At 42.2% G+C, this 18,283-nt stretch overlaps 1 protein-coding gene across 1 annotated transcript in view; it reads left to right on the top strand.

The window, feature by feature from the left end:
- Nucleotides 1–18,283, top strand: part of LOC120530489 (inactive dipeptidyl peptidase 10-like) — a 357,045-nt gene that overhangs the window by 187,108 nt on the left and 151,654 nt on the right. The window contains exons 6-8 of the mRNA XM_039754919.1: nucleotides 696–748; nucleotides 862–943; nucleotides 13,126–13,246. Coding sequence (XP_039610853.1) covers nucleotides 696–748; nucleotides 862–943; nucleotides 13,126–13,246 — 256 coding nt within the window. The remainder of the gene's footprint in view (nucleotides 1–695; nucleotides 749–861; nucleotides 944–13,125; nucleotides 13,247–18,283) is intronic.

The following is an 18,283-nucleotide window of genomic DNA, read 5'->3' as shown; positions in this document are numbered from 1 at the left end:
GTGTCTCGTGTTGCAAATTCAGTGACGCAGTAATAACGATTTTCTCCGGCCAATCAGTGACCAGCAGAGTTTACACGTCACGTTTTGGTAACGGTTTGGCGCGCTTAGAACCTCGGCTGAGGTGGTACTAAAAAAAGGACCAGGTACCAGGTACTGTTCCCAGTGGAAAACCCCCCAAAAGTGAGCTGAACTGAACCGTGTCGTGCCGTACTATGCAGTGGAAAAGCGCCTTTAGATTCTTAATTTTGTCTCCAGATTGATGTCTGTGCATCCAAAATCCTCTTACTAGTTTAAAAACTGCAGCTCCCACTGTTATTTTATTAATCTTCAAAATCTTAGGTAGGCCAGGATGTTGAGATCTAAATGTGTGCTCTGGTTTGCAGGTAATGATAAGTTTAGATATGTAAGCAGGGCCTTGGCTATTTAAGGCTTCATATATTAAAAGGTAGATTCTGATATCATCCCTAAACTTCACTGGAAGCCAGTGTAGGGACTCAAGTACTGGAGTTATGTGTTTGTATTTTATGGTTAGTATGATAATTATTGCAGCAACCTGCATGTGTTTGGACTCTGGGTGAAATTGGGGGCACCCAGGACACACACCCCAATTTCCTTTCGGTGAGAAAGCAAAACGACTGCCGTGCCATCCTAAAGATGACAATATTTATATAAATTATTTCACTTCTATCTTCTAGGTCTATCGATATTCTTACATGGCTTCATATTCAATTTACAACTTACATACCAGGTAACATCTGTATACTTTCTATTGGATTTATTGGAAATTATTTTTCTTACAACACTGTTTTTAATTTGTGAAGCTTTTTATTTGCCTTTGTGCTTTTTCCCATCTCACCCTAGAGAAGTCTGGGAACTCAACCCACCGGAGGTTACCAATGCAGTCCTGCAGTACGCAGCCTGGGGAGTGCAAGGGCAGCAGCTGGTAAGGATACATGTGACCCACAACATGTGTGTTTTGTTGTGTTATGGCAGTCCCACCTCCTTGTATTTGTTAAGGATCTTAATTTGGACTTCAGTCCATCCATCCATTACCCAACCTGCTATATCCTAACACAGGGTCACTGAGGTCTGCTGGAGCCAATCTCAGCCAACACAGGGCGCAAGGCAGGAGCAAATCCTGGGCAGGATGCCAGTCCACCGCAGGGCACACACACTAGGGACAATTTAGGATTGCCAATGCACCTAACCTGCATATCTTTGGTCTGTGGGAGGAAACCGGAGTACCCAGAGGAAACCCAGGCAAACACGGGGAGAACATGCAAACTCCACGCAGGGAGGACCCGGGAAGCAAACCCAGGTCTCCGCTACCGTGCCGCCCTTTGGACTTCAGTTCTGTAGCAAAATCTGAAAGCCTACAGAGAAACAGCTGGTAAACATGCACAAAGATAAATAAAAGAGTCGACGGTGTTGGTTCACCCTCCTCAAACAGAGCCAAGCCTCTGATGATGTGGCAGACAAAGAGAGGGGAGGACGGCATTCAGCAGCCTCTGTGCTAAATCATGAAATGTGGCAAATCAGAAACTGATGATTACAGCATTTGGGGAATAAATCTTCCTTAAGTGTATTATCTTTTGACACTAATTTGCAGTGAGAAAAAGACATCCCTGTAAATATGGAAGCAGGCATTCATCTTCATCTGATGAATTACAGAATAGGCTAAACATTATTAAAATAATACATTATTGTTTCCTCTGCTGCCCAGGGACCATTTAATACATTAAAAGCCCATAGGTCAAACGTATGAGGAAATACATTTGGGTGTTTGGCACCATTTTCTTTAAAATGAAAGCTGAAACTTTGACAAATTGGAGCAGTGGATTTTATTTAATGCAGCTATGAGCCTCATAATGTCCATTTGGGCAGCATCTGACCACATAATGTTGTCTCATAAGATTACGATAGAATTCATCCTGATCGGAGAACGGGATGTGGTGAACGCAGTGAACACGTGCCTCTCATGTCTCCTGCATACAAAGTGATTGTGCTCCTAGTATTGTACTGTACTTTCTATTGTTATTTTAATGTGAACTTTACCTACTTCCCAATAAAAAGTTTACCAAATAACACTGTACTGTATGCTTCGACTTAAAGGCAGCAGCACCCAATCTTGCATATCATGTATCTTAGGTGGGTTGTAGCATTTTGGCACTAATTTGCAATAAGAAAAAGACATTGCAGTAAATATGGAAGCAGGCATTCATCTTCATCTGTTGAATTACAGATTAGGCTAAACGTTACTAAGATAATGCATTATTATTTCCTCTGCTGCCCAGTGACCATTTAATGCGTTAAAAGCCCATAGGTCAAACGTCTTTCGGTATTCGGTACCATTTTCTTTACAATGAAAACTGAAACTATGACAAATTGGAATAGTGGATTTTATTTAATGCAGCTATGAGCCTCATAATGTCCATTTGGGCAGCATCTGACCACATAATGTTATCTCATAAGATTACAATCGAGTTCATATGTCCTGATCGGAGAACGGAATGCGGAGGACTCAGTGAACACGTGCCTCTCATGTCTCCTGTATACAAAGTGATTGTGCTGCCAGTACTGTACTGTACATTCTATTGCTATTTTAATGATAGATAGATAGATAGATAATGTAAAAGGTACTATATGATAGATAGATAGATAGATAGATAGATAGATAGATAGATAGATAGATAGATAGATAGATAGATAGATAGATAGATAGATAGATAGATAGATAGATAGATAGATAGATACTTTTTTAATCCCAAGGGGAAATTCATATACTCCAGCAGCATACTGATAAAGAACAATATTAAATTAAAGAGTAATAAAAATGCAGGTAAAAACAGACAATAAATTTGAATAATGTTAACGTTTACACGGGTGGAATTGAAGAGTCACATAGTGTGGGGTCTCCTGAGTCTGTCTGTGGAGCAGGACGGTGACAGCAGTCTGTTGCTGAAGCTGCTCCTCTGTCTGGAGATGATCCTGTTCAGTGGATACAGTGGATTCTCCATGATTGACAGGAGTCTGCTCAGCGCCCGTTGCTCTGCCACGGATGTCAAACTGTCCAGCTCCGTGCCTACAATAGAGCCTGCCTTCCTCACCAGTTTGTCCAGGCGTGAGGCGTCCCTCTTCTTTATGCTGCCTTCCCAGCACACCACCACATAGAAGAGAGCGTTCGCCACAACTGTCTGGTAGAACATCTGCAGCATCTTATTGCTCTTTAACTCACACCACAGATTTTCAATTCTATTCAGGTCTGGGGACTGAGATGGCCATTCCAGAACGTTGTACTTGTTCCTCTGCATGAATGCCTTAGTGGATTTTGAGCAATGTTTCAGTGTCTTGTTGAAAGATCCAGCCCCGGCGCAGCTTCAGCTTTGTCACTGATTCCAGGACATTGGTCTCCAGAATCTGCTGATACTGAGTGGAATCCATGCGTCCCTCAACTTTGACAAGATTCCCAGTCCCTGCACTGGCCACACAGCCCTACAGCATGATGGACCCACCACCATATTTGACTATAGGTAGCAGGTGTTTGTCTTGGAATGCTGTGTTCTTTTTCCTCCATGCATAACACCCCTTGTTATGTCCAAATAACTCCATTTTAGTTTCATCAGTCCACAGCACCTTATTCCAAAATGAAGCTGGCTTGTCCAAATGTGTTTGAGCAGACCTCAAGCGGCTCTGTTTGTGCTTCCTCTGCATCACTCTCACATACAGCATCTCCTTGTGTAAAGTACGGCGAATGGTTGAACGATGCACAGTGACTCCATCTGCTGCAAGATGGTGTTGTAGGTCTTTGGTGCTGGTCTGTGGGTTGACTCTGACTGTTCTCACCATTCGTCGCTTCTGTCTATCCGAAATCTTTCTTGGTCTGCCACTTCGAGCCTTAACTTGAACTGAGCCTGTGGTCTTCCATTTCCTCAATATGTTCCTAACTGTGGAAACAGACAGCTTCAATCTCTGGGACAGCTTTCTGTATCCTTCCCCTAAACCATGATGGTGAACAATCTTTGTCTTGAGGTCATTTGAGAGTTGTTTTGTGACCCCCATGTTGCTACTCTTCAGAGAAAATTAAAGGAGGAGGGAAACTTACAATTGACCCCCTTAAATACTCGGATTCACCTGTGTATGTGGGTCAGGGGTCACTGAGCTTACCAAGCCAATTGGAGTTCCAATAATTAGTTCTACAAGTTTGGGAATCAATAAAATGACAACGGTGACCAAATTTATGCACCTGCCTGATTTTGTTTGAACAATTATTGCACACTTTCTGTAAATCCAATAAACTTCATTTCACTTCTCAAATATGACTGTGTGTGTCTCCTGTATGATATATTTAGCTGACATTTTTTATTGTAACAACCAACGATTTATACAGGAAAATAATGACTATTAACAAGGTTGCCCAAACTTTTGCATCCCACTGTATATATAATTCACTAAGACCATGGCAAGCAAGACACATAATTGCTAAGGAAGGAAGAGAAGATAACGAAGGTAAAGAAAGCAATTGTTAAGGGATGTTTGCTAGCGGGCTGGCGCGCACATGGTGATGTCATCAGGCTGAGTCAGAACCGGCTTGCTTTGGAGTGTATTATTACAGCAGTTCACAACACGACCAGCTTTGAACTGAGTGCTCGACAACTGTCATTATTAACTTGAGAAACAGCGATCACAATCGAAACGAAGAAGGAAATTGTGCGGAAATATGGGAGTGGTGTTCGTGTGACAGAACTCGCTAATATGTACAGCATGTCGAAATCCACCATCTCGACAATTTTACAAAGAAAAGATTTTCATAAGGAGGCTCCTTCTAAACAATAACCACCATCCGTTTCATTATCCTTCTCCTCCCTTAATGCAGCCCAAAGATGTCAAATTAAATGGTGAGTACAGTATGAAATTGTTGTTTCTGGTAGGCTAGGCACTTTTTATAACTTTTTGGTTAGTACGTTAGAAAAATTATTGGTGTTTTGGTAAATTATACATATTATACAACCCTTTTTTATTATAAAAAGGTTAAATAAGTGTTGCAGTGGGAGGTTCGGAACGCATTATGGGTATTTCCATTATTTCTTATGGGAAAAATAGTCTTGACTTACAACCAACTTGAGTTACAACCAGCCCTCGCGAACGATTTGAGTTCGTAAGTCAAGGGTCCGCTGTATATATGTGAATTGTTGACTTCTTCAACCAGTTTTGTGCAGGCATACAGTAGATCTTTGTGCAATCCATGCCTACAGATAAAGGTGATAAATTTGCACAAGGGAAACCTAAAATTAAAATCTTCAGTTCGTCACTGATGCAGGGTGTTTGTAAGCCGTCAAGTTGGTGACAGGATGGTCCCTCAGTGTGTGACACCAACTGTCAGACCCGGAGGAGGACATGTGATGGTCTCAGGTTCTTTAACTGGAGGCAGAGTTGGCGACTGGCATTCTGAATCAAAAGGGTTACCACAAAAGGTGCAGGCTGCTTTGATGAATCAAAAAAAAATTTTGCATACATAATGATTCTTTGAATTATTTTTTTATTTGCCATCGTTTATTTGTTCTTTGCCTTGATTTCATGGAACATTAAGACATTAAACCGCATGCATTTCCATAAAAACTGAAAAAACTGAGGTTTTCTAAAATTTTTGACCAGTAATGTAGGTGGCTTAACAATTGGCAAATCATCACAGGAGTAGACTGAAGCCCCCATTAGCCAGCAAGGCCTCCAGAGTATTTGTGAGGAGAAGTTCCTTTGTTAATTTCTGAGCCCAGATTTTGGGTTATTCAATTCTGGTGAGTTCATAAGATTCTCATGGACAGCACCTGACAGCTGAGACAGCAGCACTAAGCACTAAATCTTGTGCTGCCCTTACCCAACTTTCACATATTTTAGATTTTTAGATGACACTTTTATAATAATAATAATAATAATAATAATTCTTTGCATTTATCTAGCGCTTTTCTCACTACTCAAAGCCCTCAGCAATTGCAGGTTAAGGGCCTTGCTAAAGGGCCCAACAGAGCAGATTCCCTTTTCGCATTTACGGCATTTGAACCGGTATCGTTCTGATTGCCAGTGCAGATCCCTAGCCTCAGAGCTATCAATATATTTATAATATTTTTATCAATATTGCCAGTATGGTATCATTCATCCATTTCCAAATCCACATATCTAGAGCCGGGTCATGGTGAAGCTGGAGCCTATCCCAACAAAACATCAGGCATTAAGGTAGCATAGAACACAGTGACTTGTAGAGTCCCAAAAACAGTTAGGGTGCCAACCTGGCCACACCATTTATTTGTCAAGGCAACACAAAAGGCGCATGTCTCACAGAGATAAACCGGCACACAGGGGGCACAAGAACACAAAGCAAACAAACGATCAACGCCTCTTAAATCAGCAGGTCTAACTGGCAGCTCCTTCCTGTCTAATGTTTGGGTCCTTCCGGGGGGAGGGCTCTTTTTATATGATTCTGCCCAGAATGGGTGGGGCTTAAGGGAGTGCTGGAGGCGGGGTCATTTGGCCTCCTGGACCGTCTTCTCTGAACTGCAGAGGGAAGAGACAAGACAGTTAGCGCCCCCTCTTGCCTTCAGGTGGTACCACATACCTGATCAGAACTGGCAAGGTGCATGCGTGCCAGTAGGAACAACTCCTGGACAGGGCTCCACTCGATCACAGGGGTGAATACGCACACCCACACCAGAGGCCCATTTTACCTCACCAATCCAACTGACTTGCTTGTGTTTGGATTGTAGTAGGATATCAGAACACACAGAGGAAAACCATTCTGCAGATCATAGAAACGCTACACAGGACAAGTCTTGAACCCCTGTGCACTGTCACTGTGCAGTCCGTGCAATACTATGGCATCCATATTTATATAATTATAGCCCTCTCAAATTAAAGGGCTTGCTCATTTTCTCACGGTGTATCAACATAATTAATTTAGACCACTTTGCAAGAGGTCTGCTTTCGCTTTGACATTAATTAGTCTTTTCCTGTTGATTAGTGTCAAGAAAGTTAAATTAACATCTATGACAATTTAATGTTGCATAACAATAAAATGTAAAAACATCCAAGGGGTTGCATATCTTTATAAGCATTGAAGTGAACCTACAGAACAAATATAATTGCATTTGGATTCTTCGGTGGGGGGGGTCTTAAATTTTATGTCCATCTTCAGAGGAGTCGGAGACATTTCTCTTAGGTATAGACGTGCATCTGTGTAAACTGGCTCCTGGGTGTTATGTGATAATCGGCTACATGATTAGAGGCTAGTTGTGATTTATAACGAAAAATAAAAAATCAAGTGTTACCATTGTGACAAGTTTCACAAAAAATGGGCCGCTCTCCAGGATGAAGGGTACGTTAGATTATGCCAGCTCTCTTATCCGCTCCGTATGAGTCAAGGTGGTAAAAAATGCAGCTTTAATCACCGGGTAAATATTGTCCTGCTATGACAAATATCACTGACAATATTTATATATGCAGTTTGTCGGCTCAAAGTATCTGATCATTCAAAGACAGCAAATGGATTCAGGATGCTCTTGAGATGTCCTTCTTAAAAATCCGAACATGCCTCTCAGCCAGCGGCTTTTATATAGCGTATGCATAAATGCCTATGAAGGGGCAAAATCATTTAAGGGGATGTCAAAAGAATGAGACTATCAGATTGGACTCCAAATTCACGGTATATGATAAGCAAGATATTTAATTTTCATACCTTATTCTTGTAGTGTGTTATCAGCTTATAAAAATGGATCATATGGTGTACTGTAGTCTCCTGGGTTACGCACACTATCGATTATCTCCCATGTTGCTGTGAGATGGGGTGATGGAGGAATCATAAGCAGAACAGTAGACACGGATGCGGGTTGTCCTGTCCACAGACACTGCGGTTTAAGAACTCACATGTCAGTAAACTTAAGCACCAAAGGTTTTGAGAATGTTACTTTTCACAAAGTTTGCTGCCTCAGTGTTTTTAGATCTTTTTGTCAGATGTTTCTATGGTGTACTGAAGTAGAATTACAAGCATTTCAGAAGTTTCAAAGGCTTTTATTGACAATTACATTTAGTTAATGCACAGAGTCCATATTTGCAGTGTTGGCCCTTCTTTCATTTTCAATACCTCTGCAATTCATCTTGGCATGCTGGCAATCAACTTGTAAGCCCAATCCAGATTGATGGCAGCCCATTCTTGCATCATCAATGCTTGGAGTTTGTCACGAATTGGTGGGTTTTTGTTTGTCCACCCGCCTCTTGAGGATTGACCACAGGTTCTCAATTGGATTAAAGGTCTGGGGAGTTTCTTGTCCATGGATCCCAAATTTCGATGTTTTGTTCCCTGAGCCACTTAGTTCTCACTTTTGCCTTATGGCCCGGTGCTCCAATATGCTGGATGGTTCATTGTTGGTCACCAAACTATTCTTGGATGGTTGGGAGAAGTTGCTCTCAGAGGATGTTTTGGTCCCATTCTTTATTCATGGCTGTGATCTTAGGCAAAATTGTGAGTAAGCCCACTGCCTTGGCTGAGAAGATAGATAGATAGATAGATAGATAGATAGATAGATAGATAGATAGATAGATAGGAAAGGCACTATATAATAGATAGATAGATAGATAGATAGATAGGAAAGGCACTATATAATAGATAGCTAGATAGATATGAAAGGCACTATATAATAGATAGATAGATATGAAAGGCACTATATAATAGATAGATAGATAGACAGATAGCTACTTTATTAATCCCAAGGGGAAATTCACATACTCCAGCAGCAGCATACTGATAAAGAACAATATTAAGTTAAAGAGTGATAACAATGCAGGTATAACAGACAATAACTTTGTATAATATTAACGTTTACCCCCCCCGGGTGGAATTGAAGAGTCGCATAGTGTGGGGTCTCCTCAGTCTGTCAGTGGTGCAGGACGGTGACAGCAGTCTGTGATGAAGCTGCTCCTCTGTCTGGAGATGATCCTGTTCAGTGGATGCAGTGGATTCTCCATGATTGACAGGAGCCTGCTCAGTGCCCATCGCTCTGCCACGGATGTCAAACTGTCCAGCTCCGTGCCTACAATAGAGCCTGCCTTCCTCACCAGTTTGTCCAGGCGTGAGGTGTCCTTCTTCTTTATGCTGCCTCCCCAGCACACCACCTTATATAAGAGGGCGCTCGCCACAACCGTCTGATAGAACATCTGCAGCATCTTATTGCAGATGTGGAATGACGCCAGCCTTCTAAGGAAGTATAGTCGGCTCTGTCCTCTCTTCCACAGAGCATCAGTATTGGCAGTCCAGTCCAATTTATCATCCAGCTGCACTCCCAGGTATTTATAGGTCTGTACCCTCTGCACAGTCACCTCTGATGATCACAGGGTCCATGAGGGGCCTGGGCCTCCTAAAATCCACCACTAGTTCCTTGGTTTTGCTGGTGTCCAGTTGTAAGTGGTTTGAGTCACACCATTTACCAAAGTCCTTGATTAGGTTCCTGTACTCCTCCTCCTGGCCACTCCTGATGCAGCCCACGATAGCAGTGTCGTCAGCGAACTTTTGCATGTGGCAGGACTCCAAGTTGTATTGGAAGTCCGATGTATATAGGTTGAACAGAAGAAACCCCACGTGGCATGAATGGTCACAGGATGCTTTACTGCTGACATAACACAGGACTGATGGTAGCGTTCAACTTTTCTTCTCAAACAATCGGAAAGGGGATTCATCAGAGGAAATGACTTGACCCCAGCAGTCCAATCCCTGTAGCTTTTTGCAGAATATCAGTCGTTCCCTGATGTTTTTCTTGGCTTCTTTGCTGCCCTTCTTGACACTCACCAGGCCATCCTCCAAAAGTCTTCACCTCACTCCCACCTGCCTGCTGCCATTGCTAAGCAAGCTCTGCACTGGTGGTACACCCTGATCCTGAGCCATGAATCAACTTTAGGAGATGGCCAGCCCTGGAGCTTGCTGAACTTTCTTGGGCACCCTGAACAATGCGGCCCAGTGACCCTCTTTATTGTAACTGAATCAGCATGACAGAGTGATCTCCAGCTCTCACCTGAGTGAACGAGAGGATCACTGAAATGACAGCAGCAGGTCCTTTTGTGGCAGGGCTGACATGCAGTGGGGTTTTTTGGGATGAAGTTCATTTCCATGGCAAACAGACTTTACAATTAATTGCAATTCATCTGCAAATTCATCAGAACATTCTCAAGTAGATTCAAATTGCCATCATAGAAACTGTGGTAGCAAACTTTGTGAAAATTAAAATTTTTGTCATTTTCAAAACTTTTGGCCACAGCTGTACTCTCCCTAGAAGTGGGTAAGATGACTTGAAAGGCACAATACAGAATTCTCCATGAGGTAAGAAAAAACTTCTGGAGTAACAGCTAAAGGCTTGAAGGAATCACTGGAAGAGGTGAACATCTCTGTTCATGAGTCTGCCACATGCAAAACATTGAGCAGGCATGGTGTCCGTGACAGAATATCAACGAGGAAGCCACTGCCCTCCAAAGAAATGACAGCTTGTCTATAATCGGTAAAACACAACCTTTGTTTTGTGAACTGATGAAACTGAAGTTTAATTGTTCTGGTAGATTATACAGCACATATGGTGTCCAAAAGGGTGATGTATGGTGGAGGGAGAATCATAATCTGGAGCTACTTTTTGATCTTGCTGTCATCAAAGGGAAAATAAAAGTTTATCAAAGTATCCTACAGGATAATGTCAGGGTGACATTACCCATGTGTTCCTTTATTTCCTAAATTATTTCCCACCAGTAATGGTGGACTTACACAATAACGTGCAGTGAATCCACTTGACTTGAGCGTTCCTATTTTTCATCCTCTTTCTCTGTACGTTTATCATTTGTTTGCTCAGAGGTTGATGCGCTTGCCACTTCCTGAGCAGCTCTTCTTTTCTCCACACTAGCAGCTCGCTTCTTCTCTTCTACAGTCAGCATCTTTTAGTGTTAAAACTGATTAAGTCAGTTTTTGTGTTGCGATTACTTAGTACGTTTTCCTTAATTTTTCACTTAAGCTGGCATCTTCAATCTGCCTCAAGAATGATTTAAGATATGAAGAGGTAGGGAAAGTGATGGCGAAGGTGGGATGGATGAGAACGACACTCATACGCATGCACCACTACACACTGCCGAGAGTTGATTCTATCATCCTCATTAATAAAATCCTTGTGTGCGTCCAGTGTCCGTGTGTTTGTCTTCTGGTGAAGTGTGCATGCGCGGGGCCACACGGCACATGTTCAGTCTCTTCCTGTGCATTCCCTGTGTGTGCAGGGAGAGAGAGGTACACACAGGTGCGTGCGCGCGACAGACAGACACGCACGCACACACACAGGCAGGCCCACGCGAGAGACGGACAGACACGCGACGCGCGCACGCGCACGAGAGATAGGAGACGCACGCGCACGCAGGCAGGCCCACGCGAGAGACGGACAGACACACACACACACACTCTCTCTCTCTCTCTCGCGTGCGCGCAGGCAGGCATGCCCACGCGAGAGAAGGACAGACACACACACACACACACACACACTCTCTCTCTCTCTGTCTCTCGCGCGCGCGCACACGTGCACGAGAGATAGGCACGCACGCACGCAGGCAGGCCCACGCGAGAGACGGACAGACACACACACACACACACACACACACTCTCTCTCTGTCTCTCTCGCGCGCGCACACGTGCACGAGAGATAGGCACGCACGCACGCAGGCAGGCCCACGCGAGAGACGGACAGACACACACACAAACACACACACACACACACACTCTCTCTCACCTGGCAGCACAGGCAGGCATGCCCACGCGAGAGACGGACAGGCACACACACACGCACTACAGAGAGACGCACTCACACACACACACACACACACAGAGGCAGGCCCGCATGGGGGACAGACACTCACGCACACACACGCAGGCCTGCTACAGAGACAGACACGCACACACAAACAGGCGCGCGCGCGTGCATTGTTGCAATGTTACTTTTCTTAGTTGTTTATTAAATTACAGATTTTTCAAATGTTCGTTTTTTTCCCTGTGCTTAAAACTCATTAAAAAAGGTGTTTTAGCAAGTGGGTCGTAAGGCTATAGCGTGAACTCTTGCAGTCTTAGTTTTCTCTGTTGTTCAAGGTTTTCTTAGTGTTATTCAATGTTTTTACATTTAGTTTACTATTACGCTGTGCATTCAATGGTATAATTAACTATATTTGTGCTTAAAAACTTAAAAATATATATTTTTACATACAGTTCATATGATCTGGAACGGATTAATTGTATTTACATACAATCCTATGGGGGAAATTACTTCGGTTCCACTGTATTACTGTCCGACAAAATTACAGGCATTTTAAGGAAATACAAACCAGTATTACTGAGAGAGAAAATTAAAGGCACACAATACAGTGACACATATTACAGCCACATACAAGGTCCCTTGCCATTTAATATAAACTGTTCCTACTAATGTTTATGCACTACTGTTCTAGCGTCCATTATTCTAACGGGCTTAATGTCTAGTAATAAAATAAAAAGAGGAATAACCTTGGAGGTCAATCATCACCCCGAAAGCGGATAGTAGACGTCACGTAGTATTTGTGTACCAAATGTCAGGTCAATAGTTCAAACGGTCTACGAGTTGCAGGTGATTTAAAATCCTGGACAGACAGACAGCCACGGTAGCGTATTATATATAAAGATATAGTAAAGGAACAATATGGAAAAAAAATAATGTTGACTGAAAGGATTATCGATTGTGTCACTGAACAATTTTTTTGTTTTGTTTATCCATTTGAGAGTGTACAGTGTCAGGTGTGAAGTGCTTATTACATTATAGCAGTGAATAATTCATCGTGTCATTTTATTTGCCATTATTAGCAAGTGGATGAATACATTTTAAAGCACACAATGGCTCCTGCACTCATTTTTCTCTCTTTTACTCCATTTTGGGTTTTTTTTTGGTAAGTATAAAAGCTCAGGGTTACAACAGTCAATTATAGGCGAGTAGTAAAGTACTTTGTTTCAAATACGTTGTTGATTTAATTGTAGAGAAACAAAGTAATAGAGTTATACACCGGAGATGCCTTTTATAATTGTGTTCTTTCTTTCCTCTTTAGATTTATATTTTTGAAAACAACATTTATTACCAGCCGGATGTACGGAACAGCTCTTTAAGACTCACGGACTCTGGAAAAGATGGAGCCGTTTTCAACGGGATAGCAGACTGGCTGTATGAGGGTAAGGTCACACCAACAGGTAATTCCATTCAGTTTTATTATTATTATTACTAATAACGTATTTAACAGACACCGTTAGCTAAGGCAACTTACAAAGTAATTATATTCAAGAATGATTAGAAGGTGCAACAGAGAACATTTAAGAGAAGATTGAAAAAACCAAGCAAGAGGGGGTAGAACTACTACTACTACTACAGTACATCTATAAACATGAAAATTGACTTAAGACGCATGTCTGTGGCCTAAAGTCATAGTCAGTACAGCAGCAGATCTCCTGCAAAATACACACTAAGCAGCTCCGAAAGCTTTAACGAAAAGGTGCATTTGCAAAAGACGCCTAAACAGGAGTAAACTGGGCGGAGGTCGGATAGACAAAGAGGCGCATCATTCCTTTGGAGCGAGAACAGAAGAGCATTGGCGGGGAGGTAATCTGTCTCTTTTCCGAAAATGTAACTACATATAATATTTTTAAAGTCCTCCCCAGCCCTTCCTGTGTATGATTAGAGAATGGAAAAAACTGTACAATATTATTTACTAGCTGTGCCCCGTGGCTCTGTCCGCATAGTAGTGAAACAGGACAAACTTAAAAAAACAGTAAAAAAAAATGTAATTCTGGCCAAGCGGAAGGTAGGCATGCTCCAAAGTCAAATGCTGGCATTGTATCTGATCGTGTTCAGCTCTGACGGGATAGCGCTCCCCAATCAGCAGCTACCCACTAAAACACACGTAGCTCTGATCTGTCTCTCAAAAACGTCTCTCTTTAACAATCTCTAGATAATAATGTCTGCTTAACAAACAGGTATCGCTAGCTAAGCAGAGGCAAGGTGCGCTCTAACATGTGGTGAGAGGTAGAGCGACTCAAACAGAGGCTGGCGTGTGAATGAGGAAGGCCCCATCTCCCTCCCCTCGGCCCGCAGCATCTCCCTCTGTAAAATCAACCGGAATGTTCAAGCAGATTATAGAAAACAACCCAATCTAAATCAGACAGACAGACAGACAAACAGGCAGATGTTGGATTTTATATATATATATATATGTATGTTGTTATTGGGTGCATTTATCTCATTTACAATTTTCCAGGGCAAGATTCAGCCTGTGAACATTGCGCTCGAGCTCCAGCCTCACTGGGCAGCATGTTCTTGGTGCTCACCTAATTAATGACATTCTGGACAAAAATCTTTGCATTCCTTATCAGACAGCCTCTGTGTCACAATCACTCCCAGCTCTGATCTGTTTCTCAAAAACGTCAAATGTTAATCCTTAACCATCTCTAGATGATAATGTCCGCTGAACAAACAGAGATTGCTAGCTAAGTGGAGGCAAGGTGAGCGCCATCACATGGAGAGAGGTACAGCGACTCAAACGGAGGCTGGCAAATTGAGAGAGGAGGGCCCCACCCACCTCCCTTCATCCCTCAGCATCTTTCTCTTGGATTTATGGAAAAAATTTGGTACTGCAAGCCAACTATGATACTTAGCACGATGAGAGAAGCTGAAATATCAACCGAAATGTTAAAGCAAATTAGAGAAAATGACCTGATCTAAATCAGACATACAGAGAAACAGACATACAGGCAGATGTTATATATATATATATATATATATATATATATATATATATATATATATATATATATATATATATATATATATATATATATATATATATATATATATATATATATATAAAACCTGCAATATCCTAACTACAGGGTCACGGAGGTCTGCTACACAACACAGGGTGCAAGGCAGGAAACAAACCCCAGGCAGGGTGCCAGCCCACCGCAGGGTGATATATATATATATTGTAAAAGAACGAGTCTCAACACTTTTACAAGGTTTGGGGCAGCCACCTGTATATTGTTCCTAGCTGCAAAGGATTAGCGATGTTGCTTATTCGAATTTCACATTGAACTGTCTGAGTTAGCTAGGATGGAGGCTTTTATGTCTTGTAACCCGGAAGTGATGTCAGTCTGGGTTTTGGGACATGAAGTAACGTCCGTCTAAGTGCTGGGACAGGAAGTGACGTCCGTCTAGGTGCCGGGACAGGAAGTGACGTCAGGTCAGGTAGGTTTTCCCGTATTTGATCTGCAGAAATAACAGACAAAGGTTTAGAGCACCCCGCCAATCCCTTGCCTGGTGGGTAATTACCTTCACTTGGTCCCTTCAGCTTGCTCCTAGTCGCACGTGTGTGACACGGCCCCCCCCCTCAGCCCAGACCCATCGGGTCAGGCGTACCTACTCATGAGGTCGTGGCACCGGGAAAGGGCATCAGCATTGGCCCGCAGCAGACCACGACAATAAACGACCTTAAACTTATAAGGCTGTAGGTCCAAAAACCACCTCGTGACTCTTGGATTCGAGTTCCGGTGTAACGCCATCCACTGTAATGGTGCATGGTCAGTCAGCAGGGTGAATTCCCAACCCAAGAGGTAGTACCTCAGCTGCGTAATAGCCCATTTAATTGCCAAAGCCTCCCGCTCCACTGCTGCATATCTGGTCTCTCGGTCCAACAGTTTCCGACTCAGGTACATCACGGGGTGTTCCACTCCATCGACACTTTGGCTCAGCACGGCACCAAGACCTGTGTCCGAAGCATCCGTCTGGAGAATGAAAGGCAATGTAAAGTCGGGTGCCTTCAAAATAGGAGCTGACGTAAGGGCCTGCTTAAGGTCACTAAATGCAGTGTCAGTATTATAATCCCAAACCACGTGGTTAGGTTTCCCCTTTTTTGTCAGGTTTGTCAAGGGCGTTGCTCTCTCGGAAAACCGGGGTACAAACCGGCGATAGTAACCTGCTAAGCCGAGAAATGCTTGTACCTGCCGCTTGGTTATCGGACGGGCCAATTCATTATGGCATCTAATTTGGAGCATTGTGGTTTCACTGTACCCCGGCCCACTAGGTAACCTAAATATTTGGCTTCGACCCATCCAAAATAGCATTTCTTTGGATTAATACGAAGTCCAGCATTCACTAGTGTCTGTAATACAGCATCAACCTGCAGTAGATGTTCCTTCCATGTGCTGGAATAGATGACACGAAGTACACGATACTGCCAATGTCCGCTAGGAGTGCTAAACGCAGTCTTTTCCTTTGCAGAGTCCGTTATGGGAACCTGCCAGTACCCCTTTGTCATATCAAGAGTAGTCAAAAATTTGGCATGTCCTAGCCGCTGAAGGAGGTCATCCACTTGTGGCATCAGATAGGCGTCGGATTAGGAGACTTGCTTAAGCCGACAGAAGTCATTGCAAAACCTCCAACTTCCTTCCGGCTTTTTGACCAACACGATTGGACTGGAGCAGGGACAAAAACTTTCCTCTATCACACTTAGATCCAGCATTTGTTTGATCTCCAACTCCACTTCTGCCTTTTTTGCTTCGGGAATCCGATATGGGCATTCCCTGACTATAACCCCTGGTTTCGTCACTATGTAATTTCCTTTACCTCATTCCTTGCACGTAGACTTATCTTGCTCATCTGGAATAATCCCACCCCACCACTTTTACGTCAGTGGGTAACTGATGTTCTATACCACTTGAAATTGGGAAAAATCTAATTCTCACTTAGAGAATCTGTTCAAAACTTTTTTTAAAATATAACAGGATGTAATCAATAACATATTAGAATAAGCTTCCATTTTGCGGAAAAGGATACCCTTCTTTTCTTGCTCCTTTTAGTAGCTTCGGTTGCTGGATCCTCTCTCTTTCTCTTGGGTGGGGGTCAAATTTTGCTTTTATTTGTTAAATTTAACTTGACTTTATGGAATGTTATCTCTTTCTGATTAAAATCAATAAAAATATATACAAATATATTATTTGTTGCTTTGAAAGATAGATGAATATATGAAGTCATAAAACTATATCATGAGCATTAACTCATAAAGAGAGTGTCCTCTGAATTGCCCCTCTATTCGTTGTATTTTGAAGTGTACCTGATAAAGTTGTAAATCTAAACGTAGTAACGTACGATACCTCAGACTGCGTAGATGATTTCAGTTCTAGTGGCTATACTTGAAAATAAATAAATATATCCTTTAGTTATGTTTGATTTTGTCCCAGAAATTTTTTTTTAATAATAATCAAAAGCGACCCTACTGACAATACAGGTGACAGTATGTATAATGGACTGGCACCTTGTGCAGGGTTGGTGGTGCCATCCTTGCTGCTGAGACAAGCTCCACCCCCACTGCTTGAACCGGATTAGGCCAGTTTGAGAATCCTATGTGTTACGATTTGAAATAGTTTTATAATTTGGCTAACTAGAATACTGTACATTTTACCTTTAATCACTTACAAACCTGTTCTTTTTAGATAAAGATATATACTCTATGTCATATATTGTTTGTTGTTATATTTTTATATATTTGTATTTATTTATATATTCATATACATCTAGATAGATATGAAAGACACTATATAACAGATAGATAGATAGACGGTTATGAAGGCACAATATATTAGAAAGAGAACAACAGAACATTAGAACACTCTAGACGAGAACAGGCCATTCAGCCCAACAATGCTTGCCAGTCCTATCCACTTATTTCTTCCAAAATAACATCAAGTCAAATTCTGAAGGTCCCTAATGTCTACGTCACTACTTGGTCACTTATTCCGCGTGTTTGTGGTTCTCTGAGTGAAGAAAAAGTTTACCCTTAACAAGTCTCCAATTGTGCCCCTGTGTTCTTGATGAAAAAGGACTATGGTAGACAAAAGAAAGTCTATTATAGACAGAAATGGAGAACTTTTATCCCACTCTTCTTTACAACATTCATTCATTGTCTGATGTATGAGGGTATCAGTTTATGCCCAGCTGTCTTAAGATCCGACCACAGTATCTCAATTGGATCGAGGTTCTCAGCCATTCCATTATCTAGAATTTTTTTCTTATTTAGCCATTCAGATGTTGATTTGCTGGTGTGCTTGGGATCACTGTCCCATTGTATGATCCATATGGAAGACACTACATGATAGATAGATAGATAGATTGATAAAAGAGAAAGGCACTATATAATAGATATATAGATAGAAGAGAAAGGC

The sequence above is a fragment of the Polypterus senegalus genome, chromosome 6, assembly GCF_016835505.1.
Source record: "Polypterus senegalus isolate Bchr_013 chromosome 6, ASM1683550v1, whole genome shotgun sequence".
NCBI lineage: Eukaryota > Metazoa > Chordata > Cladistia > Polypteriformes > Polypteridae > Polypterus > Polypterus senegalus.
The sequence above is the reverse complement of the archived record's forward strand: the minus strand, read 5'-3'. Positions and strand labels throughout refer to the sequence as shown.